Below are 18,784 nucleotides of genomic sequence, written 5' to 3'. Positions count from 1 at the left end.
TCCTCGGCCGGCAGCGAGAGCTCCTCCTCGGCCGGCAGCGAGAGCTCCTCCTCCGGCTCGCTGAGCTCCACAGCTGGCGATGCGGGCTCCTCCGGCTCACTGAGCTCCTGCTCGGGCATGCCGAGCTCCTCCGGCTCGCTGAGCTCCTCAGCTGGCGGTGCGGGCTCCTCCGGCTCGCTGAGCTCCTGCTCGGGCATGCTGAGCTCCTCCGGCTCGCTGAGCTCCTCAGCTGGCGGTGCGGGCTCCTCCGGCTCGCTGAGCTCCTGCTCGGGCATGCTGAGCTCCACAGCTGGCGATGCGGGCTCCTCCGGCTCACTGAGCTCCTGCTCGGGCATGGTGAGCTCCACAGCTGGCGATGCGGGCTCCTCCGGCTCACTGAGCTCCTGCTCGGGCATGCTGAGCTCCTCCTGCTCGCTGAGCTCCTCAGCTGGCGGTGCGGGCTCCTCCGGCTCGCTGAGCTCCTGCTCGGGCATGCTGAGCTCCTCCGGCTCGCTGAGCGCCTCAGCTGACGGTGCGGGCTCCTCCGGCTCGCTGAGCTCCTGCTCGGGCATGCTGAGCTCCTCAGCTGATGGTGCGGGCTCCTCCGGCTCGCTGAGCTCCTGCTCGGGCATGCTGAGCTCCTCCGGCTTGCTGAGCGCCTCAGCTGACGGTGCGGGCTCCTCCGGCTCGCTGAGCTCCTGCTCGGGCATGCTGAGCTCCTCCGGCTCGCTGAGCGCCTCAGCTGACGGTGCGGGCTCCTCCGGCTCGCTGAGCTCCTGCTCGGGCATGCTGAGCTCCTGCTGCAGCTGGACGAAGTCTGAGGTTTCCCGAGCTTGCACTACCCCCCGGGCTTTACGCAGGGTGCAAAGGCAGGCGGAAACTCCCTTGAGCTGGCCGAGGTAGGGGTTTCCCTCCAGGATTGCCTCGATGGCGTTTAACCCCACCACTCCTGCCCTTGCGTTGGTGGTGTGAGTTACCCAGTCCATCAGGCGTTGGACGCGGGTGAGGTCGCTCTCTCCGGACAAGGCCGCTGGAGTGGGCAGTGGAATGGAGGCTGCTGCTGGTGGAGAAGATGGCTGAGCGTGTGATGTGGATGGTGAACAGGATGAAACGGTGAGCGGTGAGGTAGATGTCGCGGGGGATGATTCAGCAGGTGACGGCTGGATCACTAGCCGGGCGATAGGCTGAGGTACAGCGACCAGCTGGGCCGCGGGCTGCGCTTTGGCTACCGGCTGGGCAGCTGACCGTATAAACATAGCCCCAGAGTAAACAGTTGAGGTGAGTGACGATGAATTGTCCATATGACTCACCACAGCCGGCTGTTGAGATGTCTTTGGATCTAGCTGCGGTGAGGAACGCTGGCGGCGCGAACGTCGTTTCCGTGTCGGCGTCGGGGCCGGCGTCTCAGGCAGTGAATCCACCAGCTGTCCGAGCTGGTGGGCAGCCTGAGGAGGAGAGTGGAGGTGGAGGGTGGAAAGTAGGAAGTCCAGGACCACTGCATTAAGGGAGTACACCAGCCAGGGGAATTTAAAAAGCATCTCCTGCAGCCGCCTCTCCACGGCGCGACGCAAACCTTCCGCTGGCTTCTCCCACCACACCTCACATAGGTGGTACACTTCGTCCATAACTTCCCTCCTGAGCCTCTCCTCGGAGACCGCTGGGTCCATTAGAGGCGGGATCATTCTGTCACGGTATGGCATGGCACACCGTGGAAGGAGTGGGGAAGGTGCTCTATGTATAGACAGTGTTTATTTACAATGGTGACAATCCAAACAACGTAACAATAAATCCCCGTGTTTTCCCAGACTCCCGTGTCGTGTCTCCCCGTGAATAGTCCGTGTTTCTGTGCTCTCCGCTCCCGTGTCAGCACCCCCCGGTGCTCGCTGCTCCCGTGTCTTCCACGCTCCTCCTGCGGGAAACAAAAGACGCAGCCGTCAGGACACATACAACGCGGGCATACACACACACACTAACTCAGTAACAGGACGACTAACGTGGAGTCTCATGCAATGATCCCGCGTCGGTGGGAGCTCCAAGACTCTCTTAAGTAGCTCCCCCGACGAGGCCTGATCAGCAGCAGGTGTGTAGCTTCGGGTGTGGCCAGTCCCCTTGCAGGGCCACACCCTCCAGGCCTGACGCCGCCTATAAACAAGTGCTCAGCCACCCACACACACACACATATACACAAGCACAGGGAAGGGGGAGCAACACCAAAATACACAACAATAATAATAGTAATAATAATAATAATATAATACATAACTGCTCAGGGATCCTGGGTTGCTCAGACCCAGGACCCTGACAATTCTCTTTTGCTTACCTTGCCTTGTCCTGCCAAATTAGTTCCAGCTGTGTTTCCACCTGTTCCCTCATGTTCCTGCCTGTGTGTATGTCCTCCAGTGCTCGTTGTTGCCTCGTACCCTTACGCTCTGTGTGTGTGTGTGTTTCCCTCCATGCTTCTCGTCCCTAGTCTCTTTTCTCAAGGTTTCTCAGTATTTAGCATTGGTATTGGTTTGTTATTGCAAGTTTATTGTTTATGGAATTTTTCTGCAACTGCAGTAAAGCAGCCTCTTTGAGTTTATTCCTCCGTCTGACTGTCCTGCATTTGGTTCCTAGATCCACGCCACAGCCGAATCATGACACGTTGGTGAAAATAAGAATCTGCAGATGCAACATATGGAACTATCAGCTGACTGTTAGCAGAGCTAACGAAATTACCGAAAAGAATGGAGCACTTTAGCGAACACGTTCTATGCTGACAACCTGAGCACACATGTGAAGATTACGCCACTACATTCAATATCAAAACAATATTTAAAGTGTAGTTGGTGACAGAAAAATTTTAAAACTTTTACTTACAGTTTAGATCACCACCACCATTGTTGCTTGTGAATTGAAATGATGTATTATTGTAGGGTCTACCTTACAGTATAAAACACCTTGAGGCAACTGTTGTTGTGATTTGGCACTATATAAATAAAATTGAATTGAAATGCATTCTGGGATACCTGGCTGCCTCAAGTCCACACTACCACCAGTTCATAGCAATTAATTATCTTGGAACCTTGGTCAATTAAGGGTTAAACTGTTGTTAAACATCAGCTGTTCTGCTGTAACAACAATGCTTTGTGGAAACTAAAGTCAACTATTGAAGAACACTGTTCACATCTGGGTTCTTTCTCATCCATGGTAAAAGCTGCTGCTCAGACTCTTTGGTTATTTTTTGACCAATATTTGACTTTTTATGCTCACATCAAGTCTGTAACCCACTCTAGCTTTTACCATTTAAGAAATATGGCTAAAGTCAGGACTGTTGTCTCCAAAGCTGAATTGGACATGCTTGTTCATGATCATTTCATGTCTCTCCTTTACCCGTCTTATCTCATTGAATTTTATGATGAGTTTTAGATCAACAATGGCGTAGTTTGTGATCAAGGTGATGCTGTAACAATATCAACCCAAAGATCTTGCAACTCATACCATCAGTAAAAAGAATTCTTTATTGACTTGTTTATTAATATTTAAAAATTAATTGAAGAGGTGGAAAAAATACAAATAACTACTACCAGGCAATTATATTTATTTACCTAGAAAAGTGGAAAAATTATAAAACTTTTTCACCATGCCAGTGGCTGCTGGTTGGTTTCTAGGTGACTGAGTAAACAAAGAGATAACACTCTTCAGTCTCAAACACAAATAAAAGAAGATTTAAAGACACAGGTTGATGCTCCGGTTGTATTTAGGCTGAGGTTGTGGTTTAGTCTTTATTCTTTGTTTTCTTCAGTTAATAGAGGTATGTGTCATTTAGCCAGAACCAAACCAGAAGTCCAGTTTTCCATCTGAGACCTTTGTGAAACCCACAGAAGTCTTGTTAGCATGTGAATGTCCTCTGGTCTGAGGTGCTGGGGGGACCAGTTAGAGACCAGCAGCTGGACATCAGTGGTTGGACTGGTGGACTACTTCAGTGAAGAGTAGACGACATCTGGCTCTGGTTTAAAGTCTGAACACAAACACAAACAGTTAGAACAACAGGAAACATGATTACAAGCTTTTTAGTTCAGTAAAGAACTCCAATCTCCATCTCTCTGCATCACACACAGTCCCAGTTTAGACTTTACTGGGAACCAGCTCCGATACAAATCACAGAGCTTCCATTCTGTTCACACTTTAGCTGCTTCTTCAAACCTAGAGCTCACAGATCTGTGCTGATCTTTAACTTTGATCACATGATTTCTTCTAGTTTGTTTCTTCTCTCAGCTTCAGTTTTTACCTTGAATTTTTACTTTGAATTTATTCCCTCTGCATTCCCTGTCTGTTCTCCCTCTGTTCCCTGGAGCTTATCTGTCATATTAGGGATTAGTTTAGAGTTGCAGCCTGAGCTTTAGGTTCACAGTTACATTTATATACACTGAACCCATTAATAGAAACTTTGTTCAATACAAACATCCACAAGAGGAACATGAGGCATATGACAAAAAAAAATAAGAAACACCAGAACAGGTCCTCTGTAAACAAAGATTATCACCATTTTTTCTTCTTCTTTACATTTCAATAGAAACTGGCTTCTGTCAGGTTCTGTTTGTACTGTCCAAAGTGTTTCTTACTTATCAAAAAGTAGACAAAAACGTTTTCTAGAACATTATCACAAAAACATTATATTTAGTGTGACACAAAATACACTAAGTGTAGGAGCTAGTTTTATTCTGAGAGGAATAAAGAGGAACACACATCTGTAACTGCCCTCACTTCCTGCTGCTCATATCTCATTAAAGGAGCAGGTCAGTTATTCAGGAAATACTTTTCCATTAGTACCTACTCAGGTTAGCTCGCCACATCTGTCAGGGTTTTCCATTAGGTCATAGTAACTGGTATCCGGTACTTTTTTAGTATCTACTGCACTGTGATACTATCCAAGGCCATCTGAAAATATCATGTCAACAAACTGCATGCCACCGATTGGACTGTCAGTGCCGTCCCTCGATGAGTCTTGAGAGCGTCACACCATTTGTGAAACCCAGAAATTGAAATAGCAAAGAAAAAACAACGCTGTGGTCCCCAAGTCTGACGAAGAGCCACAGACCGAGCAGCAGGTCTATTATGGCCTTGTCACCCACCTTTGTTGCGATGACCACTCACATTAGACTATAATGTGAGTCTAGTACCATTATAGTCTATGGTACTAGACTATAATGAAAAAATTACTTGATCCAAATCAAATCATGTTGAGTCGATCTGAGTCGGTACTAACGCAAAAGATTTTTTTTGTGTGACAGTGATGAGAAGTCTGTTTCACAAGTCCTGATGCGGTTAGCTTAGCTTAGCATGGTGAATGGAAACAAGGTGAGCAGATAGCTTTTCTCCGTCCAAAGTGAAAGATAAAAAGCAGCTGTACCTGGACCACGTTCTGATGGTTTTTAGTCAATAACTGACATATTCAGTTCTCTGTGACAGATCAAAAGCAGCTGGTTCACTCTCTGTAGAATAAAACACATTAAAATTATTGCAGGTACAACTGCAACAGCGTTGTGATATTATTGCAATACAGCCACATAAATAAGTTTTATTATTTAATATTAATTACTTTTATGCACCTTTTTACAGTTTTTCTTCTTTTTTTTGCCAACAAGCACACAGAAAAGCGAGGTGTCTCTAAGAACAAGAAAGGTGCACAACCACGAAGCTGCCATTATTTCCACACCGCTTCACCACAAAGCTCAAAGCAAACATGTTCTCACAGCATGAACACTATTATTAGCCAAAAGAGAAGTGTCTTGTGCTTCTGAGTATATGTAGCTGGTGTCATGAAGAGGTGATGTTGATTCTTCATTATCATGAAAACACACTGCAGGTTGCTGTGACTCACACAAAATTTTGCTAAAGACAAAAAACATTAACAAATTAATTTTGTTCAGTTTGAAAGTAATGTTTACCGGGTGTTTTAGGAGAAAGACTAAAAAAATATGATTTTGGTTGTTAAATTCAGTTTTGCGTTCATCAGGAGGAACAGAGAGAGCAGAGAAGCCGGGAAATGTTTTTGATGCATTAAATATAGGAAATACAGGCGTAAGTGACCAACCACACTCACAGAGCTGTAAGCGTTCATCATCAGGGTGAAGTTTCAACACATTAGGATGTCACAGAAACGACAAAATTATTAACTTTATTAAAGTCAGGCTAAGAATTTAAGTAAAGACGCTGAGAAGGAATTTAAAATGATCTTTAACTCCAAATGATGTCTACATGATCCTTCCTGTTTTTAAAATGAACAACGCTGAGTCTCACCTTCGAGTTTCCTGTGAACATATCGTCTCACCAGCAGAACCAGTAACACCAGTAGAACCACAAAACAGAATGATCCAACAAATGACGACACAGAGAGAACCGCAGGAGAGAGTGATGGAGGAGGTGTGGATGTAGGTGGAGGTGTGGATTTAGGTGCAGGTGTGGTGGTGTGTTTGTCTAAAATAAAGCAAACACAGTCATTAAGTTGTCGTCACATTGTGAATGTTGAAAGCTGCAGAAACACAGACAGGTGAGTGTGTCACCTGTGACAGTGATCCAGCTGGATGGAGACTCTCCATGACCGCTGATGTCACACTTGTAGAGGCCTTCATCAGACCTGGAAACATGCTGGATGGTCATGTGACCTGTAGGCTGCTTCCTGATGAGGGAGCCATCTTTATAGAAAGCAGCTGGGAGGTTGGAGGGAGTGGTCTTTGTTTTACAGAGCAGAGTGACGTCATCTCCCTCCATCACAGGGAGGACAGGACTCTGCAGGATCACTGATCCACCTCAACACAGAGACAAACTACAGCATTTCATCCATTTACACACAGCTTCATCAACACTAACTCCACACACTCAGCTTACCAGTGACTGTCAGGTTAACCATGTTACTGATGGGACCCTCTCTGGACTCACACCAATAAACTCCACTGTCCCATGGAAAAACAGTGATGTTACAGGTCAAACCAGCTGGTTTTCCCCACCCATCTCCACATTGAGTCCGCTGTCTTGCATTTGTGTTTCTCCTCAGAGTCCATCCAGCAGAGCTGTCGTCCTCCTCACAGCTCAGAGACACAAAGTCTCCTTCAAAGAACTGAGAGCTGCTGGGACTCACAGTCAGACGAGCTGTGAGGGTTAAAATGAAAAACTGATGATCACTGTTTGCTTTTGTCAAAATCTGTTTTTTATCAGCTCAATAAAGTGCTGATAAAAAGCCTTCAGTTCAACTTGCCTCTGCATCACATCTCGAGTGCTGACATATGACATTATCACTACTTGAACCAGATCAGGTCAAATCAGTGAGCATTAATCAGGTGACAGAAGAAGGTTACTGACCTTGGTTTGTTGTGCAGCTCAGCAGTGAGATCAGAACTAAAGAGAAATGACACTCAGGTTGATTTGAGGTGAACATAAAGAACAACTCAACACAAACAGCACTAACAACTGGACCGTTATGATGCCTTTAATACTACAATCATTTCAACAGCAGATGCTGAAAAGCAACTATTGAAAATCTCACAATTTTTTCTTCTGCCTCTAGTTTGGCATTTTTAAATAGCAGCTCTGAAAGTTAACAAAATTATATGAATATATTAATAATAAAAATATATATGTTCACGTGACTACACTGTGAATATACACAATATATTAGCTTAAAAAATACCAGAGTAAAGTCATGTGTCCACTGTGCAGCTGTGTTGATATAATGAGTGAATGATTTGATCTTTTCACTGCCTGCTGTGTTTCCTCGACTCCTGAGCAAAGATAAAGAGTCAGTTCAGACCTGCAGTTGGTCCTCGTGGTGTTTGAACTTGAATTCAGCCTGATTTGTTTTTCATGTCTTCTCCTCCATCATCAGTTATCAGGAGAGCAGACAGTCAAAGTACAAGAATTCAAACAAACACAGAGATTCTACTTACAGAGCAGACACAGCACAGATGTTTCCTTCATCGTCCTTCTCACTCATTTGAGCTTTTTTTTCATTTCTGTCACTGACACCAAGTAAAGCCCGCCCTCTTCCTCTGAGTCTGTGGTTTATCTATAAGTACAAAGACTGTGGGTGTCTCACTACATGTGATAACATTATAAAAAACACATGTATATATTTCTGTCACCGTCACACCTAGTAAAGTCCTCCGTCTTCTTCTGAAGATGTCCTGTTTCTTTCTTAGTACAGACACGGTGGTACAACTGATGCCCCGGAAGTAGTGCTGAATATCCGTTTCATTAAAGAATCTATTCTTAAATATGTCACATTGCAATGCCCATGTATTATAAAAAAAGTAATAAGTTTTATATGAGGATCAATAAAGCACATTGTACTCAGTGAAACTTCACAGTTTATTCACAAACGTTAAAGAGGATCTAACGTCTATCCAATCTATCCTCTGCTCTCAGTGATCTGTATTTTGGTTGATGAACAAATCCATGTCCATGTAGTGGACGTCCCCCTCAGTGAGAGAGGCAGATATGAGCTGAAACACAGGAATTAAACCAGGGACGCTGCTGTTATGGAGCTGAACTGGAACCATTCAGACACTGAGGCCCTCTGAACACATTTTAATTACAGCTGTGCAGAGACACACTGATGACTGACTGGAACACTATGATTCACATTTTACATGAACACCATCCTCACACATGGTTTATATATGACCACTAGAGGGAGATGTTGGACTTTAAACACTTTAATGAATACAAGCAGCTCATCAGTGATGCTTCCTCAGTTTGTTCTGAGGAATAAACGAGCTGATCATGTGCAGTTCCTAATAAAATGTCAGTATTTTATTCAACGCGTTATTAAAAAATATATTTACTTAAATATGCCGCTAAGACTGGTGGACCTAAATCTTCACCACCACCTCTTTATACATACAAGCGAAAGGGGAGTGAGCGGGTCAGCGCTAAGGGCACAGAAACTAAGCTGGCTTCAAACACCATTTATTTCCATAAAAAAAAAAAACAGTCACAAATACAAGATAAAATTCCCCATATACAATAAAAATAGTGTTGCAACCCGCTAAAAACCCTGCCGGCAGAAATAACTATACACTATTAAAACAAGGCTAAAACATGTTTTCCATATGCTAAAATTACCCTCCCATAGTCCCATAATCCCACAGTCCAGCCACACATGGGCGAGTGGTCCTTATCTGAAAGAGACAGGAGAGGAACTTCTCTTCCGGGATGGTAAAACACGCCAGCAGCAGACCAGGGAGGAGGCTCCTATCGCAGACCTGTCTCCTCCTGACAGTGCGTCGCCGCACAGTCCCGCCCCACTCCACACCTGAACACGGCATCCCTCGTCTCACCGTCAGATGCAGGCAGAAGGGCATCCATGCCCTGTTGTGAATTGCGGCCATCGCCACCCACTGTTGCTGTTCCTGCCGTTGGGACTGGATCGCCGAACAGCACCCCACAGTCAGGCAGCAGTTCCTTCAACACACGTGCGGCCTTGCACGCGTTCCTTTTTCTCCTGCTCACCTTTCGTGTGTCACTCCTCTCTTTGTCTCTGCGCTCGCTATCCCCTTTAACAGGTCAACCTGGCGGCTGATAGGCCACCTTGGGGAACGCCCCCACCTCACAGGTGGCTACAATTGTCTGTTTAGTCCACAGTGGATTAAAGGAACATGGTACAACATTAACACACATAATATAAATATGAGGATAAAACCATGCCGTATAAATATAAATAAACAAACATGCAATATAAATATCACAAAATAAATATCATAAAATCAACACTATGTACCAATACACAGATTGATAAAACATAAAAACACAAATTTCCACTGTGTGACATGTGTTCATAAATATGATGATCAGACTAATTTTTAACATGTATGGACATCCTGATTCAATTTCAATTCAATTCAATTTTATTTATATAGCGCCAAATCACAACAAAAGTTGCCTCAAGGCGCTTCATAGATACAGAGAAAAACCCAACAATCATATGACCCCCTATGAGCAAGCACTTTGGCAATAGTGGGAAGGAAAAACTCCCTTTTAACAGGAAGAAACCTCTGGCAGAACAAGGCTCAGGGAGGGGCGGGCATCTGCCGTGACCGGTTGGGGTGAGAGAAGGAAGACAGGATAAAAGACATGCTGTGGAAGAGAGACAGAGGTTAATAACAGATATGATTCAATGCAGAGAGGTCTATTAACACATAGTGAGTGAGAAAGGTGACTGGAAAGGAAAAACTCAATGCATCATGGGAATCCCCGGCAGCCTACGTCTATTGCAGCATAACTAAGGGAGGATTCAGAGTCACCTGGTCCATCCCTAACTATATGCTTTAGCAAAAAGGAAAGTTTTAAGCCTAATCTTAAAAGTAGAGATAGTGTCTGTCTCCCGAATCCAAACTGGAAGCTGGTTCCACAGAAAAGGGGCCTGAAAACTGAAGGCTCTCCCTCCCATTCTACTTTTAAATACTCTAGGAACAACAAGTAGGCCTGCAGAGCGAGAGCGAAGTGCTCTAATAGGGTGATATGGTACTACAAGGTCATTAAGATAAGATGGGGCCTGATTATTGTCAGGCGTTGTGTGCGGTGGCGAGGAAGGGATGACCCACATGCAGGACTCTTGGTGCAGAACGAGGTTTATTGAATAAGTAGACAACAGATGATAGGATGGATGGCTGGCTGACTGGACTGAACACACGACAGGAACAACATCATCATCAATGACACGACACCGATCGGATGGAACTGAGGACTTAAATACACGCTGGGTGATGAATGATTAGAAACCGTTGAGTACGCAGCTGAACTTAGTCTGACTAATGATACATGGAAATAACTGGAACACAATACGCAGGCGGTATGCTGGCACGGAAAACAGATGTGAAAATAAACTGAACATGACAAAACAGAAAACACTGGGTCAACGACCCAGGAACCCTGACAATTATTTAAGACCTTGTATGTGAGGAGCAGGATTTTGAATTCATTTCTGGATTTAACAGGAAGCCAATGAAGGGAAGCCAAAACAGGAGAAATATGCTCTCTCTTTCTAGTCCCTGTCAGTACTCTTGCTGCAGCATTTTGGATTAGCTGAAGGCTTTTGAGTGAGTTTTTTGGACATCCTGATAATAATGAATGATCAGCTGTACAGTACAGTGAACATATTTAATAATCAGAGTCAGAAGTAAAAATTGCTTTCTTTTTGCAGACTGCAGACTGTTCTTTGCTGTTAATGTGCAGCCACTGAGTTTTAATGCTTGCTTAAAAGTTGCAGCACTGCATGGCCCAGACCTCCCTCTCCCCAGCCACCTCCTCCAGCTTATCCGGGGGAATACCAAGGCGTTCCCAGGCCAGCCGAGAGATATAATCTCTCCAGCGTGTCCTGGGTCTGCCCCGGGGCCTCCTCCCGGTGGGACATGCCTGGAACACCTCACCCAGGAGGCGCCCAGGGGGCATCCTTGTCAGATGCCCGAACCACCTCAGCTGGCTCCTTTCGATGTGGAGCAGCAGCTGCTCTACTCTGAGCCCCTCCTGGATGGCCGACCTTCTCACCCTATCTCTAAGGGAGAGGCCAGCCACCCTTCGGAGGAAGCTCACTTCTGCCGCTTGTATCCGTGATCTCGTTCGTTCGGTCACTACCCACAGCTCGTGGCCATAGGTGAGGGTAGGGACGTAGATCGACCGGTAAATTGAGAGCTTCGCTTTTACACTCAGCTCCCTCTTCACCACGACGGACCGGTGCAGCGTCCGCATTACTGCAGCTGCAGCCCCAATCCGTCTGTCGATCTCCGGCTCCCTTCTCCCATCACTCGCGAACAAGACCCCGAGATACTTGAACTCCTCCACTTGGGGCAGGAACTCATCCCCGACCCGAAGTGGGCACTCCACCCTTTTCCGGCTGAGAACCATGGCCTCAGATTTGGAGGTGCTGATCCTCATTCCCGCTGCTTCATACTCGGCTGCGAACCGTTCCAGTGCGAGCTGGAGGCCCTCACCCGATGAAGCCAACAGAACCACATCATCTGCAAAAATCAGAGATGAGATTCTGAGGCCACCAAAGTGAAAGCCCTCCGCCACTTGGCTGCGCCTAGAAATTCTGTCCAAAAAAAATTATGAACAGAACCGGAGACAAAGGGCAGCCCTGGCAGAGCCCATCACCCACCGGGAACGAGTCCGACTTATTGCCGGCAATGCGAACCAAGGGATCGAATGGCCCGTAGCAATGGGCCAGACACCCCATACTTCCACAACACCTCCCACAGGACACCCCGAGGGACATGGTCGAATGCCTTCTCCAAGTCCACAAAACACATATAGACTGGTTGGGCAAACTCCCATGCACCCTCAAGTATCCTCGAGAGGATAAAGAGCTGGTCCAGTGTTCCGCGACCAGGACGAAAACCGCATTGTTCCTCCTGTATCCGAGGTTCGACTAGCGGACGAACTCTCCTTTCCAGCACCCTGGCATAGACTTTCCCAGGGAGGCTGAGGAGTGTGATCCCCCTGTAGTTGGAACACACCCTCCGGTCCCCCTTCTTAAAGATGGGGACCACCACCCCGGTCTGCCAGTCCACAGGTACCGCCCCTGATCTCCACGCAACATTGCAGAGGCATGTCAACCAGGACAGCCCTACAACGTCCAGAGCCTTCAGGAACTCGGGGCGGACCTCATCAACACCAGGGGCTCTGCCACCAAGGAGTTGTTTAACTGCCTCAGTGACCTCGCCCCGGAAATTGGCGGGTCATTCCCCTCATCCCCAGACTCTGCTTCCTCCTCGGAAGACGTGTCAGTGGAATTAAGGAGGTCCTCGAAGTATTCCTTCCACCGCCCGACAATTTTCTCAGTCGACGAAACTAATAATGTCCAATATAATGTGATCCAACACTGATGAAGATTAAAGTACACTAAAGTACATTGATTCTGCAGTAAATGCACCCTAATGTTTAAACACATGATGTCTGTGATGCACTGTCTTCCAAGTAACATAACAGTGAGCAACACTGCCACCATGAGGTTCAAGTAAAACATTACATGATATAATTCGGCAAAAAGACATTTCACTTAAAATTTAGGGAACTTTAAATTGTTTAAAGTTTAAATAAATGAATAAAAACCGTTATGAATTGGCTTTAAATAATTTCACTCTTATATCAAAATCTCTAACAGATTAAACGTGTTCTATGTGATGTGAACGACTAAATATTGACATTTCAGAAGAATCTGTCACTCAGTTTTAAAGATTAATAATGAAAATCTTCTAGTTTTAATAGTCAGCAGGTCCATTCACAAGAATGATATAACTGAAACCAAACTCTCTAACGAGCCTCTGAATGGCTCTTCATCAGAGGAGAAACAATTCTCTGCAACTTTAAAACTTTCACGTAATCACACAAGTTTTACATGTGGCCATTAGAGGGAGGTGTTATAGTTTTATTACCACATGGATATAAGCAGATCGTCAATGACGCTTCCACAGTTTATTACGAATGAACATATTTATTGTGAACAGTCAAAATTACTTTCTGCTGTACTCTCCTGCTGATCACCACAACATTCATTCAATCCTCTTCTTTTATTTCATTTTTATTATTATTTTTATTTTAGTTAATTTTAATATTAATTCTAGTAATACAGGAAAGCAAAATATTATTTTGTTCAATTGTGCTTAAAATGAAACAATCAGTAAATAAAATTGATTTTTTTTGTCTTATCAGCTCCTTCTGTATGGTTTCTTGCTGAGTAAGGTAGTAAAGACATTAAGACATTTCACACAATCATGGTCAGAATGAACTATAAGATCACTGAGGTCAAGACTTTAAACCTTCTTTTTTTTCTTTTATTTCAGAATAAGATGGAAAAATGGCACAAACAACTATTTTTAAAGTAGAGAATTCTGTAAAGTTTTGGCCTGCCTGCCACTCACTGGGTTATATTTAGGTTATTAACTGGTTAACTTGTTGGTTCAGGCACCAGGAGTGAATCAGAGGCTCAGTAGGGCCAGAGGCATAAAGTAAGTCAGGCTAATTTCATGTCAAGTTAAAATAATTAATCTAATCTGCATTTTTTAAATGTTTTGTTTCCTTTGTTTCACACAGACAACATTCATCTTCCATATTTATACATACACAGCTGCTCCTGCAAAAGGATAGAACAAATTAAAATTCTTTAAACTTTTTGTTTTTGATTCCAACTCTTGTTTCTTTATAAGTGTGACATTTTATCCTGGTGAATAGATGACAGGATTGCACTTTTAGTATGATACATCAAGAGAAGAATTCTGGTCCTCACTCGTTTCTAAATCCCGGCTATAGTCTTACTCATACTCTATTCCCCTCTGAAGCTTGTTTTTGTGCCATTCACTGACAAGTTCCTGTTTTTGGGTTTTAATTATAATTTTTGCACTGAAGAGTTTTGTATCAATTGACCAACACAATTCTTATTTTTACATCTGAGACTTTGGTGAAACCCAAAGAATCATATGAGAAAAACAAGTGAGAACAAAAGTTTATTAATCCAACAGTGAAACTAAATCACTGACATGGGAACAAGAACAAAGTGCCGGATGCATAGATTAAGTATTAATAACAGTGAAGATACTGTGCCCATAAAACATATTAACATACTTTAATTATCATGGTTGGTTTTAAGTACTTAAGAATAACTCCTGTGTTTTTTTAAAATTACATAATTAAAGACAAAAATAAATAGAAAAGCCTCTGGATGTGCTCTGGTCTGAGGTGCTGGGGGTCCAGTTAGAGACCAGCAGCTGGATGTCAATGGTTGGACTGGTGGACTACTTCAGTGAAGAGTAGACGACGTCTGGCTCTGGTTTAAAGTCTGAACACAAACACACACAGTTCAAACAACAGGAAACATGATTACAAGCTTTGTAGTTCAATCAATTACTTTCATGGAGTGAAACATTCTGCAAAACAAACTTAGTATACTAACTTCATCTTATTCAAATTTTGCATGAAAATACTTGGTAGTTTGTAATGGGATAAAGAGCCCATACTGGTGCACAGTGGTTGGTCAGTGTTGGGTTACATCAACTGTAGCAGACTTATTTTGTCATGATGAAGTTAAAAAGTCAAACACTTCTCTATCAATTGTATAGGAATTTCTTTTATTTATGTATTAATCAATTTATTCTATCCTATAATGCCTTTGTGCATTTGAAGAAGTCTCACACTCATACAGTAAGACAAATGGTGGGGGTGTAGTAAGGAAGTTGGGGGAAGCAGACAACTCCACAGGAAGAGTCTTTTGTCTCTTTCAGGACTCTGGGAGGTAGCAAGGGAGTGTGAACCTTAAGGTGTGAAACAGCTGTGTACTGCCTTTTGTTCCTGAAGAAGGTATTTAACTGAGAGCCATGCTAGACTCGGGCGACTGCTGACCGTTTGCCCCGAGATCATGCAGGCTCTCCACAAGCTTGGTTGTCTGATCTTTGTTTTTTGATTAAAGAATGTTAGCTAATGCTCACCGCTCGTCTGCAGGCTTTATTTAATGGAAAAATTCCAAAACACTCTTCTCTTCATCTTGATAGATTTCTTAGATATCATGAACAGTGAATTTAAAAGACAGAAATCTACAAATTATAAAACATGTTATGTACAAATAATGATGATTCATGGTCCTGGATCTTTGGCCAAGTAAGGCAAGGCAAGGCAAGTTTATTTATATAGCACAATTCAACAACAAGGTGATTCAAAGTGCTTTACAGAGACATTAAAAACAAAAACAAATAAAAAAGCATGATTTAAAATTTATTAAAAAAACAGTAGATAAAATCAGTAGTTAAAATTTAAGTTTTGAAATTTATACTTAAAAGTGTGGATTTGGTGTTTTATTCAAATCCAGCTGAGAACAGGTGAGTCTTCAACCTGGATTTAAATAAACTGAGTGTTTCAGCTGATCTGAGGCTTTCTGGGAGTTTGTTCCAGATATAAGGAGCATAATGTCATGGTCCCTGTGCCCCGCTGGTCAATCCTCTATTGGGCAATATGTTTGTGGTTTGTTTGCTCTCTCGCCCTCTCTCTCTCACTCTCTCTCTCTCGCCACGGCGATGCTCACTGCGGGCTCCCGCTGCTGGCCCACACACCTGCTCATCACCACACCGGCCGCTGATCTCAGCTGATTACTGCACTACTTAGATGGCGAGTCTGCACTAGTCTTCGCTGGATCGTTGAGCTATCAGTGTCAGTTAGACTTGTGTTTCGGCTAACCTTTACCTTGAGAATTTCTTATAATTATCCTGCTAACCCGACGTTTTGTGTGTAGATCGTTTTTGGAACCCGATGCGGAGAGGAGTGATTGAGGGGGGAACGTTTTGTACAGAAAGTGTGGAACACCCTTCTCCCAACCCTGTTTCCCACGGACCCTGGCGACCCGGACCCATTTCCCCTGCACGTTGTATATAGCCACTTGGTGTATGTGTTCACTGTAAATAAACGCACTGTCCTTCGCTTAAAGGAAAACCCTGGCCTGCGCCTGAGTCTCTTTCGGAACCCCTAACACATAAAAGCTGAATGCAGCTTCTCCGTGTCCGGTTCTGACTCTGGGAACTGATAAAAGACCGGATCCAGATGACCTGAGGGATCTGGAAGGTTCATACTGGGTCAGGAGGTCATTGATGTATTTTGGTCCTAAACCATTCAGAGCTTTATAGGCCAGCATCAGAACTTTAAAGTCTATCCTCTGACGGACAGGCAGCCAGTGTAAAGACCTCAGAGCTGGACTGATGTGGTCCACTTTTTTGGTCTTAGTGAGGACTCGAGCAGCAGAGTTCTGAATGAGCTGTAGTTGTCTGACTGATTTTTTAGGTAGACCTGTAAAGATACTGTTACAGTAATCAAGCCTACTAAAGATGAATGCATGGACTAGTTTTTCCAGGTCCTGTTGAGACATCAGATCTTTTATCCTTGATATATTCTTGAGGTGATAGTAAGCTGACTTTGTTATTGTCTTAATGTGTTTTTCTAAGTTTAGGTCTGCATCCATCACTACACCCAAATTTCTCGCCTGGTTTGTGGTTTTTAGATGTATAGATTGAAGTTCTCTGGTGACCTGTAATCGTTTCTCTTTGGCGCCAAAGACTATTACTTCAGTTTTGTTTTTGTTTAGTTGGAGAAAATTGTGGCACAACCAGTCATTAATTTCCTCAATGCATTTACCAAGAGCCTGTACAGGGCCTCGGTCTCCTGGTGACATTGTGATATATATTTGTGTGTCATCTGCATAGCTGTGGTAGTTTATTTTGTTGTTCTTTATAATCTGTGATGAACTGCTGGACTTCCTCACACACACACACACACACACACACACACACACACACACACACACACACACACACACACTCTTTGTGTGTATGTAGACGTCATATGTTAATGACCCTATGCATATTCATTTAACCACAATAAGAGGAGTGCTATGAGGAACCTGGCTGAGAGTCTGACGGAGGTCAAGTGGTGGAACGACACTTGGCTCCAGGCAGGTCTCCCTCATGCATGAGTAACAAGAAGAACTTTGCCTACTTCGTGTCTTGCTTGCTGTGTAATTATTAGAGATGGACCGATCCGATATTACGTATCGGTATCAGTCCGATACTGACCTAAATTACTGGATCGGATATCGGAGAAAAATAAAAAATGTAATCCGATCCATTAAATATCACGAAAGCACCTCACAAAACTTGCAACACGCCGTAACTCACCTCAGAACGTTAGCAGTCGGAGCAGTATGCATCACGTGATAGAGCGGCTGTGGCATGCGGGACCTGTCGGTGGTCTGGATAGCATTTGGAGCTTTGCTAGCAACCTGGCATTTCATCTCCGACAAAGTTATCCCCGAGAGAAGTAAAGCAAGTGTTTAAGTCCATCTCTGAATGTTTGTAAAGCATTCCTGCATTAAGCTTAACGAGCGACTGCCTCTCGCTCTCCGGCTGCTACTTCAATCGTGAAACTGCTCAATGATCAGCTGATCGGCTTTTCTGCCGCGAGTCCGTCTCTCTTGTTTGTTTTTTGGTCCACTTTGCGCCAGAAAGAGGAAACCAGCGGCTGAACAACAGCAGCACGTTTAAGCTTGATCATCTGTTGTTAGAATGTATTTAATATTACTTTCTACACCAGGATCTTTTTCTACGTAGCTGACGGCTGGTAACTGTGCAGGGGCGGATCTAGCAAAGTTTAGCCAGGGGGGCCGATAGGGCATTAACTGGGAAAAGGGGGCACAAAGACGTACTTTTCTTTCTTATTCTCATTTAAAATGTCTAGCTTTTAATAAATAATTATCTGACACCCAAAGTTTTAATTTGATGTAAAATGAATAGAAGTCAATTACTGTATATAGTGACTATAAAGTCTAATATATATACCCTAGTAAGCTATAGTACTTTTTACTTTGGGAAGGTACCATCTGTGCAGTCTGCAATTTTGTTGAAGATGTTGAATCTATTTAATATTTCTTGAAAAATAATTGATTTCTGTGCATTTTTTTTCACACTGCATCAAATTAAGGTTGATTACGTCGATTAAGCATCATGAGGTGGCGCGTGAGGGGTGGTTCCCTATTTTTTATTTATTTATTTTTGTTGTTGCTGGGAGTTGGAACCCTATTAGTTAGGTTGCTTAATATTTACGCTAAGTACTCTTTAAAATACCAGAATAGGGAGGATGGTGTAGGTCTAAGTTTATTAGATTGATCAGTATTGCTGAACTATGAAATATTTTTTTTGTATACAGGTATAACAGAATAGCTTTAGTGTAGTTGTTGTTTTAAACTTGAGTATGAACTTGCAGACTTGCAAAATGTAGCAAGATATTTTAAAAAACAGTT

General features: G+C 43.9%; 2 protein-coding genes across 2 annotated transcripts in view; both read right to left on the bottom strand.

The window, feature by feature from the left end:
- Nucleotides 1–6,376: 6,376 nt before the first annotated feature.
- On the bottom strand, nt 6,377–7,935 carry LOC308400380 (Fc receptor-like protein 4; the record flags this gene model as incomplete). Its single annotated transcript, XM_080888039.1, has 5 exons — nt 6,377–6,438; nt 6,525–6,770; nt 6,850–7,110; nt 7,321–7,356; nt 7,905–7,935. Coding segments are annotated over 5 exons (636 nt in total), but the record flags the coding sequence as incomplete, so codon positions are not given.
- A 443-nt stretch (nt 7,936–8,378) lies between these two features.
- LOC308400339 (uncharacterized protein) overlaps nt 8,379–18,784 on the bottom strand; it is a gene marked incomplete at its 3' end in the record, with an annotated part of 203,250 nt that continues 192,844 nt past the window's right edge. The window contains exons 2-5 of the mRNA XM_080887986.1: nt 11,548–11,972; nt 9,222–9,420; nt 9,082–9,137; nt 8,379–8,459 (exon numbers count right to left, since the gene is read on the bottom strand). Coding sequence (XP_080744112.1) covers nt 8,379–8,459; nt 9,082–9,137; nt 9,222–9,420; nt 11,548–11,972 — 761 coding nt within the window. The remainder of the gene's footprint in view (nt 8,460–9,081; nt 9,138–9,221; nt 9,421–11,547; nt 11,973–18,784) is intronic.

This window comes from Rhamphochromis sp. 'chilingali' (assembly GCF_963969265.1).
Source record: "Rhamphochromis sp. 'chilingali' genome assembly, chromosome: 1".
Classification (NCBI taxonomy): Eukaryota; Metazoa; Chordata; class Actinopteri; order Cichliformes; family Cichlidae; genus Rhamphochromis; species Rhamphochromis sp. 'chilingali'.
The sequence above is the reverse complement of the archived record's forward strand: the minus strand, read 5'-3'. Positions and strand labels throughout refer to the sequence as shown.